Source organism: Panthera tigris, chromosome A3 (genome assembly GCF_018350195.1).
Source record: "Panthera tigris isolate Pti1 chromosome A3, P.tigris_Pti1_mat1.1, whole genome shotgun sequence".
NCBI lineage: Eukaryota > Metazoa > Chordata > Mammalia > Carnivora > Felidae > Panthera > Panthera tigris.
The window spans coordinates 36,126,464-36,139,107 of NC_056662.1; the positions used below are offsets into that span (position 1 = coordinate 36,126,464).

A 12,644-nucleotide genomic window follows, 5' to 3' on the forward strand; every position below is an offset into this window, starting at 1 on the left:
AAAAGGTCATAATTAAGAATAAAAGGAAGGGAGACATTATTCTAGATTACAGGAATGTAAGAGACATAACCAAATGCAATGCATGATCTTTGGTTGGATTCTAATTCAAGAGGAGGTTCATTGATACACATTTTGGGGATAGTTTGGGAAATTTGAGTATGGACTGGTTATTTGACAGACCAATAATGTCATGCTCAGTTTTGATCATACTATCTTGGTGATATAGGAGGATGTCTTGTTATATGTGAGTCTGTGCTCACATATTTAGGAGTAAAGTGTCATGACATCTAATGTATTTTGAAATGGTTTACCAAATATGTATTTGAAACATGACAGAATATTAACCATTATTGAGTTTAGATGGTGGGGTTTGGGGGGTCATGGCACTGTTTTTCTACTTTTCTGGATGTTTGACATTTTTCATCATTGTCAGTGATGTTACTGATAATGAAGAGGTCATCTCAGGGAGAGAAGTATTATGGGACAAAATAGGCCTTCCTACTTTGAGGTTGCCTTGTTTGGGACAAGGCTTGGCTGGAGGAGAGCCAGGCTGTGTTGGGTGGGGCCAGCTAGGAAGCAGTGCTTACCTGTCCTGCAGTCCTGATGGCTCAGCAGGCCACTTGGAGGCATTTTCCCAGGCTCCACGTGGTCTCAGAAGAGCTGTGGGAGAGGGCTTCTCATTGTGATGTGCTATACCATGGACTTGCCTTGACAGCATAGGGGAAGTTCACATCACCTTGGCTATGAGTCTCTTGGAAAACAAGTGAAGCTGGATAGTTTTACAGTAAAAACTCCATGTTGGATATTTGTTCTCAGTGTCTTGGGACTATGAAATAGAACAACCCAAATACACGAGCACTCCCTTAAAAACTATTACTCACTACAACACGGTACTACTTAAAACTAATCTACCACTCTGCTAAGCCAGGGTGGAATTTGTTCAACCTGTATTTGATTTTTTTGTTGTTGTTTTTCCCTTTCTATTCATGAAGTCTCTGAATTTCTAATAAAGCCATTTTGGAGCGGTTTATTTAGACAGAATATGAAATAAAATAGTAGAACTCTGATTTGTCCTTAAAACATGGACTACCCTTTCTCTCATTAATATTACCGAGTCCCTACCCCTCCTCCTTTTCTTAGAGACTTAATTCTCTTTGATGAACTACCAGGTGAGTCAGAAGATGTTAATGTGGTAACAGATCATCATTTCGGGCCCCATCGGAGGTTGGGAGGTCTGTACGAAGATAAAGCAGCAGCTCTTTACAACGTTTGGAATGCCAGAGGCATAAACTGGAGACTTTGGGGGCTGCTTGGAGGCCAGGGGAGAAGGTAGACTCTTGTTAGTACTGGATGTCAAATGACATTAAGCAGTGCAGAAATATGGATTATGTCTAGAAATACACATATCTGAAGACTCCTGGTAGAAAGATGATTCCACAACAGAATTTTCCTTCTAAGTCCCAGTCTCTTCCTGTGTCTAAAGACAGTCTTCTCAGATTTAGGAGGACCACAATAGCTGGCAAGAAAACAGACATACTTAAATGTGATTTACAAGTGCCTCAGAATCTCAGAATGCCATTGCCAGGTAGTTTTCGAGTGAAAAGATTCTCACTTTACGATTTCCATTTTGTCCCCCAACCCGAGTCTCCTACTGACTCCAGTTCTGTGCATTTAGAACACCAGTGTTAGCAAGCTTGCGGTTTAGGCCCGGAGAAGGGAAAAGCAAAGGGCCTCCTGGATTCTTTGCCAAGTTGCTGTTTGATTGTAGAGAATAGTGGAACTTTGCTTTAGCTCTGAATAAGGACGAAATCTCAGTGGCCTGCTGAACTCTGTGAAGTTAATTACATTAAAGAGCAAAGATAAGAATGTAGTCTTTATCACTGCCTGCTATCTATGGATAAATGAAATACATCTCTGTAAGCATTTCGAGTCAGTATATTTCAGTGGCAGTGACTTTCTCTGTTTATATATCAAAATTAGTTTGCCATAAGAACTGAATCTTTTGTGTTTAATCTCTCTTCAAGTTCTCTTTAAACAATAAAGTTTCCTATGGCCAGTGGAATTTGGATTAAGCAGGTGAAAATCTTTTTTACATGTTAAGTTTGCCATTTCTCTTGTCGATGCCATGGTGGGGGGTATTCATTGAAATCATAACAAGTCCCCAGTTTAGGAATGATTCTCTTTAGCATAATCCTATTCTGGGGGGTGGGATGGATAGGAGATACTCAGTTCTCCTAGTAATTTCAGTCATAAATCACTTAGAATTTTCTTATACTGCTCTCTTTTTCTTTTTTTTCTTTTTTTTTAATTTTTTTTTACATTTATTTATTTTTGGTAGACAGAGAGAGACAGAGCACAAGTGGGGGAGGGGCAGAGAGAAAGGGAGACACAGAATCCGAAGCAGGTTCCAGGTTCTGAGCTGTCAGCCCAGAGCCCGATGCGGGGCTCGAACCCACAGATCGCGAGATCATGACTTGAGCCGAAGTCGGACGCTTAACCAACTGAGCCACCCAGTCGCCCCATACTGCTCTCTTTTTCTGTAGGGAAACATGTCATATTGAGACTGTTGCTTAACTGACCAAGTAAGCTTTCTTTATCACCCAAGGTATCTCCAGATACCATGCTTCCTGAATTGGAGCTGCAGTTTTCATAGTCGACTTCAGATTTAGCCCCTTCCTGATAATAACATTCTATTGCTGGATATTTTGTACAGGGAAAAGATTTTTGAAAATCCGAGTCTTAATCACTAGAGCTGTAAGTGTTACCAGCAAAGGCAGAATGACTTACATACTGCATTTTATTGTTATTCACACCTTTGGAAGACTGACATTATAAATCATTACTTTCAAAATCACTGTAAAATTTTTCTGTCTGTATTCATAGATCCTTTCTTACAGTCTCCACCAGCCCCCCCACAGCAGTAGGACAGATAAACAGATGTGCAAATCACTTCTATTCTCTCACTGACCTAAGGAATAAAGGATTTGTTTTAAAGCACTCAGAATAATGCCCGTGGTGTACATATTTTGTTTGACGTTTTAAGCAGAAGAAAGGCACATGACCAAAATGCAATCTGTTTCAAGTGTTTTAGGAAAAAATATATTTCATCTCTGTAAATCTGGAGATTATGCTATCATAGACGTCACTCTTATTTCACAATCCCCATGACTAAAGCAGTTGTGCTGTCAAAGCTGTAGCTTGTGTAGACAGACATCAAATCTGCAGTCACTGATGTTCTGGATCTTCTACAGGGGTGTGAGAAGGATACTGAACGTAAAAGTGGGAATTTCTTTGCATTTTTTTAAAATAAAAGTTATTTCAAAAACAATTATAACCATGGACTTTGAAAAATCTGAAGGTCCTGGAGACCACCTCTTATAACACCTGGCCCTTTCAATTTCATGGATATAATACTGTCTCTGAGGTTGTTTTACAACCCGGAGATGCTTACCCTCTTTGGTAGGACAGTTTTACTTAATGTTTTTAAGAAAGTCATCAACAGAGTAGTTTATACCTGGAGGTGGGTGGAAGGGAAGGAAGAGAGGAGGGAGGGAGGAAAGCAGAGAGAGAAGAAGGAACTGTGCTGGTACTTTTTGTGAAATTCTGTTGCTACCCTATAAGATGAATGGTAATGTCTCCATTTTCATATGGAATGTACTCCTTTGTACCTTTACTTGACATTTTTTTTTTTTTGAGATTTTTTTTCTGATATCGCCTGTAGTTGTAGTTTATACATTTTTAGGGACAGGGTAGTATTTCACCATGACTATGCCCCCTTCCCTTTAAATGTAAGTTTCAGGTGTACATCTTTATAATTCGACATCTGTATACACTACGAAGCTTGTTTAACATCTGTCACTGTCTAGTTAACCCTCTTGACCCATTTCACTCCCCAACTCTGCCCCATAACCACTACTCTTGCTGTTTTGTTTGTTCATTTGTTTGGTTTTTCAGACTCCATGTATGAGTGAAATAATACAGTATTTGTCTTTCTCTGCCTTACTTCATTTAGCCTAATATCTTCAAGGTCCACCTGTGTTGTTGTAAATGGCAAGATTTCATTATTTTTTATGTTTGGGTAGTCCATGGTATAAATGTACCACATCCTCTTTATCCATCCATCTGTCAATAAGCACCTAGACTGTTTCCGTATCTTGGCTATTGTAAGTAATGCTGCAGTAAACATAGTGGTGCATGTATCTTTTTGAATTAGTGTTTTCATATTCTTTGGATAAAGATTTCAGAGTGGAATTGAGGGGTCATACAGTAGTTCTGTTCTTAATTTTTTGAGGCCACTATAATTTCCATAGTGGCTACACCAATTTACATTCTCACCAACAGTGCACAAAGTTTCCATTTTCTCCACATCCTCACTAACATTTGTAATTTCTTGTTTTTGTTCGTTTGTTTTTTAGTAGCCATTCTAACAGATGTGAGGTGTTTTCTTATTGTGGTTTTAATATGCATTTTCCTAATAATTGGTGTTGAGCACCTTTGCATGTGCCTGTTGGTCATCTGTATATCTTCTTTGGAGAAATGTTGATTCAAATCTTCTGCCCATTTTTAAATCAGGTTGGTTGATTTGTTGTTGTCAAGTTGTATGAATTTTTTATGTATTTTGGATATTAACTCCTTATCAGATATATAGTTTGCAAAAATCTGCTTCCATTTAGTGGGTTGCCTGTTCATTTTGTTGACAGTTCCTTTGTTGGGTAGAAGGTTTTAAGCTTGATGTAGCCCTATTTGTGTACTTTCACTTTTGTTTCCCTTGTCTTTGTAGTCAGATCCACAAGGATGTTGCTAAGACTGATGTCAAGGAGTTTATATTTTCTTCAAGGCATTTTATGGTTTCAGGTCTTAACATTCAAGTCTTTAATGCATTTTGAGTTAATTTTTGTGCATGGTATAAAATAGCGGTCTAGTTTTATTCTCTCGCATGTGGCTGTCCGATTTTTCCAACATCATGACTGAAGAGACCATCCTTTCTCTATTGTATGTCCTTGGCTTGTTTGTCATAAACTAACTGTCCATATATGTGTGGGTTTATTTCTGGGCTCTCTATTCTGTTTCATTGGTCTGTGTGTCTGTTTTTGTACCGATACCATAGTGTTTTGATTTACTACAGCTTTGTAGTATAGTTTGAAATCAGAAAGTGTGATACCTCCAGCTTTTTTCTTCTTTCTCAAGATTACTTTGGCTATTTGGCATCTTTTTTGGTTCCATACAAATTTTAGAATTGTTTATTCTAGTTCTGTGAAGTATGCCACTGGAATTTTGATAGGTGTTGCCATTAATCTGTAGATTATGTTGGGTAGTATAGACATATTCACCATATTAATTCCAATCCATGAACACAGAATATTTTTCCATTTATTTTTATCTTCTTCAATTTCTTTTGTCAGTGTCTTATAGTTATCAGTGTTCAAGTCTTTCATCTCCTTAGTTAAATTTATTACTAAGTATTTTACTCTTTTTCTGATGCGGTTGTAAATGGGATTGTTTTCTAAATTTCTTTTTCTAATGTTTTGTTAGTTATATATAGAAATACCACAGATTTTTGTATATTGATTTTGTGTCCTGCAACTTGAATGAATTCATTGGTTCTAACAGGTTTTTTTGGTGAATTCTTTAGAGTTTTCTTCTATATATAGTATCATGTCATCTACAAATAGAGACAGTTTTACCTCTTTTCTGGTTTGGATGCCTTTTATTTATTTTTCTTCCCTAATTGCTATGGCTAGGACTTCTGAGACTATGTTGAATAAAAGTGGTGAGGGTGGGCATCCTTGTCTTGGTTCTGATGTTAGAGCTTTCAGCTTTTCACCATTAAGTGTGATGTTAGCTATAGGATTGTCATATGTGGTTTTGATTACACTGAGGTATATTTCCTCCATACCCACTTATTGAGTTTTTATCCTAGATGGGTCTTGCATTTTGTCAGATATTCTTTTTCCCCACATCTATTGAGATGATTATGTGATTTTATCTTTAATTTTGTTAATGTGATGTTCAGTGTTGATTGATTTGCAGATGTTGGACCATCCTGGCATCACTGGAATAAATCTCACTTGATCATGGTGTATGATTCTTTTAATGTATTGTTGGATTTGTTTTGCTAATATTTGTTGTGGATTTGGGGATCTATGTTCATCAAGGATATTGAGGGTTTTGTTAGACAATGTGCATGCCTTAGGGGAGAGGGGCAGAGGGAGAGAGAGAGAGAATCCCAAGCAGGATCTTTGCTTGGTGCAGAACCCAATGCGGGGCTCCATCCCACAACCCTGGGATCTTGACCTGAACCAAAATCAAGAGTTGGATGCTCAACTGCCTGAGCCACCTTTGGCACCCCAAGGATATTGCTTTTAATTTTCTTTTTTTGTGGAGCCCTTGCTCTGGTTTTGGTATCAGGGTAATGCTCACCTTGTAAAATATGTTTGGAAGCTTTCCCTCCTTCAGTTTTTGGAAGAGTTGAAAAGGATAGGTGTTAAATTTTCTTTGAATGTTTAGTAGAATTCTCCAGTGAAGCCATCTGGTCCTGGACTTTTGTTGTTGGGAGGTTTTTCAGTACGCTTTCAATCTCCTTACTAGTAATTGGTGTATTTAGATTTTCTATTTCTTCATTATGCAATCTTGGGAGATTGTAGGTTTCTAGGAATTTATTCATTTCTTCAAGGTTGTACAGTTTTTTGGCATATAATTTTTCATAGTAGTTTCTTACAACCCTTTGTATTTCTGCGGTATTGGTTGTAACATCTCTGATTTTATTTGAGTTCTCTTCTGTCTTTTTTCTTGGCAAGTCTAGCTAAGATTTTTCGGTATCATTTATCTTTTCAAAGAACTAGCTCTTTCTTCATTGATTTTTTTCTAATGTCTTTTTAGTGTCTATTTCTCTTCTAGTCATCATTATTTCCTTTCTTCTGTAAATTTAGGGTCTTGCTTGTTCTTCTTTCCTAATTCTTTAGTTGCAGAGCTAGATTGTTTATTTGAATTGTTTGTTTATTTCTTGAGGTATGAATTTCCCTCATGGAACTGCGTTTGCTGCATCCTATGTATTTTGGTATGTCCTGTTTTTATTTTCACTGGTTGTAGATTATTTTTTAATTTCCCCTTTGGTTCCTTCAATAACCCATTGGTTGTTTAATTATTTGTTGTTTAATATTTTTATATTTTTTCTTATTTCTTCTAATGAATTTCTAGTTTTATACCATTGTGGTTGGAAGAGATGCTTGATATGATTTCAGTTTTCTTGAAATTATTGAGATTTGTTTTGTGGCCCAACTTGTGATCTGTCCTGGAGTATGTTCCATGATCGCTTGAGAAGAATGTGTATTCCTTTGGATAGAGTGTATATATCTATTAAGTCTGTCTGGTCTAACGTGTTATTTAAAGCTGATGTTTCTGTTTTAATTTTTTGTTGATGTTGTCTGGATGATCTATCCATTGATGAAAGTGGGGTATTAAAGTCTCCTGGTATTACTGTATTGGTTTCAATTTCTCCCTTTAGGTCTGTTAGTGTTTGCTTTATATGGTGCATATATATTTATAAATGTTACATTTTCTTATTGGATTGACATCTTTATGTAACGCCTTCTTTTGTTTTTTATTACAGTCTGTTTTAAAGTTTATGTTGTTTTATCTGAGTATACCTACTCCAGCATTCTTTTCATTTCCATTTGCCTGGAATACCTTTTTCCATCCCTCACTTTCAGTCTGTGTTCTTACTTCTGAAGTGAATATCTTGTAGGCGCATATAGATGGGTCTTCTTGTTGTTTTTTGATTGTTTGTTTGTTTGTTATCCATTTAGCACTCTGTATCTTTTGACTGGTGATTTTAGACCATTTACATTTAAAGTAATTATTGATAAGTATATGCTTATTGCCATTTTGTTAATTATTTTCTTGTTGTTTTTGTAGTTCCTCTCTATTCCTTTCTTCTCTTTCTCTCTTCTTTTTTGGTTTGATGGCTTTCTTTAGTGTTATCTTTAGATTCTTTTCTCATTTTCTTTTTGTATTTATTATGTATTTTTTCCTCATGGTTACCACAAGGTTCACATAAAATATCATATGTAAATAGCAGTCTGTTTTAAGTTGATAGCAACTTAATTTTAAATACGTTCCAAAACTTTACCGTATTACTCCTTTCCCATGTTTTATATTTTTGATGACACATTTTACATCTTTACATTTTCTGCTGCCTGTAACTAATTATTGTAATTTGAGGGAAATTTACTACCTTTGTCTTTTAACCTTCATGCTTGCTTTGTAAGTGCTCGCTCCACTACCTGTGTTATATATTTTACTTTTCCAGTGAGATTTTTTACTTTAATATATGTTTTTTTTTGTTGTTATAATTAATAGTTCCATTTCTCTTGGGCTTAAAGAAGGCCTGTTAGCATTTCTTGTATGGCCGGTTAAGGGGTGATGAATTCTTTTAGCTTTTGCTTTTCTGGAAAGCTCTTAATCTCTCCTACAGTTTGGAATGATAATCTTGCTGGGTAGAGAATTCTTGGTTGAATTCATTGTAACAGATAAAGTAACTGAGCCACTTAAGGCACTGGAGACAATCCCAACCAGGTGCTCTGGCCAGTCCTCCTAGAAGAGCTCATAGTGTAATATTTACCCCTTTCTCTCATGTGAATCCCTCTATTGATTCTTTTTAATCTTTCATTTGTTAAATAATTATTGAACACATACTACATGGTAGGCACTAGGGAGGGCTGTGGGATTTAGTGGCAAACAAACTTGTAATCTAATGATATCCTCTTTTACCTTATAGGTTATGGCTTTCAAATCACAGCCTATTTCCTCAAGAGAGGGATACGCCTCCACTGTTTCAGAAGTTCACAGAATACTGGTAAGAAGCTGATATCTTGGATTGTCAAGCATTTTGCACTATTAGCTTGTCCTAGAGAAGGAATGAAAATTAAGGAATGAATATTACAACTTTCTTCGTTGCCTTTGTAAAATTGAAATACTGATTGAGAGTATTTCTAAACATTTGTGATTTTTTTTTTCAATTTTCACTGTTTTACTGCCTGTCTGAGAACTGTGAGCTGGGCCACATCAGGCTTTACTTTCCTGCTGCATCTCAGCACTTTCATTGAGCTTCCAGAATGATTTGACAGGCAGTTACACCATGAATCACTTCATCTTTATGCACACCAAGTCCCTGGGATACAGAGCAAGTGTGTACACGAGAAAATGCTTTCCCAGCCCAGAGCTGTCAGAGCCTTTCTTAGGTGTGTGACAAGGCCAGCTTCCCCCCTCCTTTCCCCCAAGTCAAGATGTCTGCTGAGGAAATGATGTCAAACACGTCCAGCCAACAACAATAAAGTCAGATGCTAATGACAATTCTCCAAGCTGATCTGAACATTGGAAAGAAACTCTAACTGAACTTCCTTGGATGACTTTAATATATAAGATATGAAACAAGGACTTTGAAAATAAACTGTATGGAGGTTTGCTCTTGGAATCTTCACAATTATCTACACTTTTTAAACTTTAAGTGTCACTCAAATATATTACTCTCTTACTGGGGCTTTCCACTTTGTTCAATTCTCTTAGTAAAATAAGCCCTTAACCTGGTATCTGTCTGTTAAAATGAAGGCTATCTGTATGGTAAAGATTGCTATTGCCTAAATCTTTATTTAAATATTAAAATGATAAAAGTTTCAGTTATGACTTAAGCAAAGAAGAAGTGTACAGAGGTTGCTTTCTGTTTATATAATACCTGGCTCCAAAATGTTCAAAATGCATCATTCTAGTATTGTTACTTTTCAGAGGAAGAAATGGAAGGACAAAACAGAGAAATTATTGAATAGAACTGATCATTTTTATTTAAAAAAAATTTTTTTTAAACATTTATTATCGAGAGACAGAGAGAGACAGAGCATGAGCGTGGGAGGAGCAGAGAGAGGAGGAGACACAGAATCCAAAGCAGGCTGCAGGCTCTGAGCTGTCAGCACAGAGCCCGACGCAGGGCTCGAACTCATAAATCGCGAGATCATGACCTGAGCCGAAGTCGGATGCTTAACCGACTGAGCCACCCAGGCACCCCGGAACTGATCATTTTTAATTTAAATTCTGATCCGCTAGTATTTCAATGTCATGATTTTTGGCTGGCGAGCTTAGTTCCCCCTTCCAGAAAGTGGGAAGCAGACTACTTATCACTTACTTCAATAAGAAATTTTAAGAATTAATGAATAAATATTAATGACTTTATTTATTATTATTATTTTTTGTTTGTTTTTAAATCTATCCCTAGTCTCTTACAAGATAGAACATCTAAGAGGGGTTGAAGTTTCAACACACTCAGGCCCTCTGAAATGGAGATTTCTACATGAGGAGGACTAGTGGGAGTGAGACCAGAAGGACAGGTTAGACCCCACTCATGGAGGGCTTTGAAGTTTGCACATCATGTGATGGGTACTGAGGATCCACAATGGGGTTTTGAGCAGGATAAGTGGAAATATTTTTTTAGAACTGTTAACCTGCTTGCACTGAGTAGGATGAATTAGAATAGGGAAGAGTGATCACCAAGGAGACAGCAGTGGTCCAGGGGAGAGGTAAGGAGATGGCTATTACTAAAACATCAACTCATTAGGCCTTTGGTGTAATTTAACCTAGTCAGGTGGTGTGGTGTTAACTGTGTTTAAGTTGTGTGTATATGTAACCACTACCTTCATGCTTGGCTTCTATCAGTCAGTCCCTCACATTGTCATTCATTGTTGGAAATGAGCAAAGTATGTGAAAAGCTTCACTTATTTGATTCATAATATCCCTCTTTAAAAATGTTGGTCATATCTAAGAGGGAAGTTTTCTCTTTTAGAAAAATGTCTTTGTGTTATAAATATGATATACAAGTATTATGAAAAATATGAAAGCAATACAACCAAGTATAAAGAAAGGAGAAGATCCTTACCTCCCACCCAGAATATATACTATTAGCATCAGCTAAACACCACTCCAGACATAGGTGGAGGCTGCATACATAAGTGAATTCATGAATGGATGGACAGACAGATGAGAGGAGGAGAGATACAGATGCCATTTACCATCTTATATTCTTATTTCATTGAATGTTGGGGTGTCCAGCTCTGAGATTCCTGCAGCCCTCCCCCCAACCCAGCACTTCTTGCTTTAAGAAGTTGTAATAATAGGGGCACCCGGGTGACTCAGTCAGCTGGGTGACCGACTTCGGCTCAGGTCATGATCTCACAATTTGTGAGTTCTGCCCTGCGTAGGGCTCTGTGCTGACAGCTCAGAGCCTGGAGCCTGCTTCAGATTCTGTGACTCCCTCTCCTCCTTGCACTCTGTCTCTCTCTCTCTCTCAAAAACAAATAAATGTTAGAAAAAAATAAAAGAAGTTGTAATAATAGAGTAATGTGACTGAGGTGTAATTATATCATCTTTGCTCTTGCATATTTTACTATTTCCTTATTATTATTCATATTAATGACACTTCTCCATTCATTGCCTGATTCAGATTGGGCATTTGCCCTCCAGTGTAGCAGACCCATCTAAGACCAGTTGACTAAGGAGATGATAAGTAAACTAATTAGTGAGAACATTGATGAGTCATGTTTTCAGATTTTATCCCATAGTCTTCCTCTTTCTGTATAATTCTGCACACTCGTTAGGAAACGTTGATCCTATTTCCCAAATGTGAGTTCTGGTCAGAAAACAGCAAACTGTCACAGAGGGAAGGCTGCAAGGGCCCTTCCCTGCCTGGGGGTTTCATGGGATATAATCTAATGGTCCAGGGGCTCAGGCGGACCTATCTGCAACCTCCTGGCTGCTCCTTAGAGCTCTGTGCTTGCCCTGCCCTCCTGATGGCAAATACTGAAAGGAGACGAGGAGAGAAGACATGTGTCTTATGTATATACATATTTTAGCTGTAACTTAAAAATCTGAGAACAAGCATTTCTGTGTTCAGAGATTTTTGATGCCTTTAGTAACTTGATTTTGTTCATTTTGTGCAGAGCTCCGTGTATTTCCTGACAGATTTGTGGTCTGTGTAAGTCAACTTTCATTCAGTAGTGATCTTATGGCAAGTCAGAATGAAGAACTGGTATGTACAAAAAAATTCTATAAATAAATTTGCTTAAAACTTACTGTAAAAATAGAAAAAAATATTGTCTTCTGTTATCCTTGGGCCATTCATTGAGCACCCAATGAATGTTTTAAGGGACCAAAAATGTCCTACCTCTTTTTGCATGATAATATTAACTGATGTGTTTTGTTTATTTTGTTTTTTTTTTTTTTTATTCTTCCTGAAGTCCCCTTGAAAATTCAGTTTATCAGCCATATCTTTTAATATCATTTTTTTTGTATCAGTTTTAATGAGAAAGGAACATATCACAAAATCTGGGATGGTGCTTATGATAATGTTCAAATGAGATAAAGCAAGGTCTTTAAATGAAATGAAGGAAAATCCACATGTTTCCACTGGAAGCTTTCATTGGGGTCAGCGGCTTTGAATTTTATTCCATGGTGAATCACTGACATTTTCATGAGAATCATACTTTTCCCCAGTGTGTTGTTTCTTTGCCGATAGGGTTAGTTTTCTCTCTCCTTTCTCAGGCTAAGTCTCAAGCTCCATCAGGTCCTGCCTGTTTCGTTTGTGTTTCATTGGAGTTCTCTCT

The 12,644-nt window shown here is 37.1% G+C and overlaps 1 protein-coding gene across 2 annotated transcripts in view; it reads left to right on the plus strand.

Moving 5' to 3' along the window:
* LOC102958094 (SLX4 interacting protein) overlaps positions 1-12,644 on the plus strand; it is a 180,021-nt gene that overhangs the window by 146,029 nt on the left and 21,348 nt on the right. For both annotated transcript variants that reach the window (XM_042980910.1, XM_007086811.3), the window contains exons 5-6: positions 8,777-8,854; positions 11,982-12,070. In XM_042980910.1, the coding sequence (XP_042836844.1) occupies positions 8,777-8,854; positions 11,982-12,070 (167 nt within the window). The remainder of the gene's footprint in view (positions 1-8,776; positions 8,855-11,981; positions 12,071-12,644) is intronic.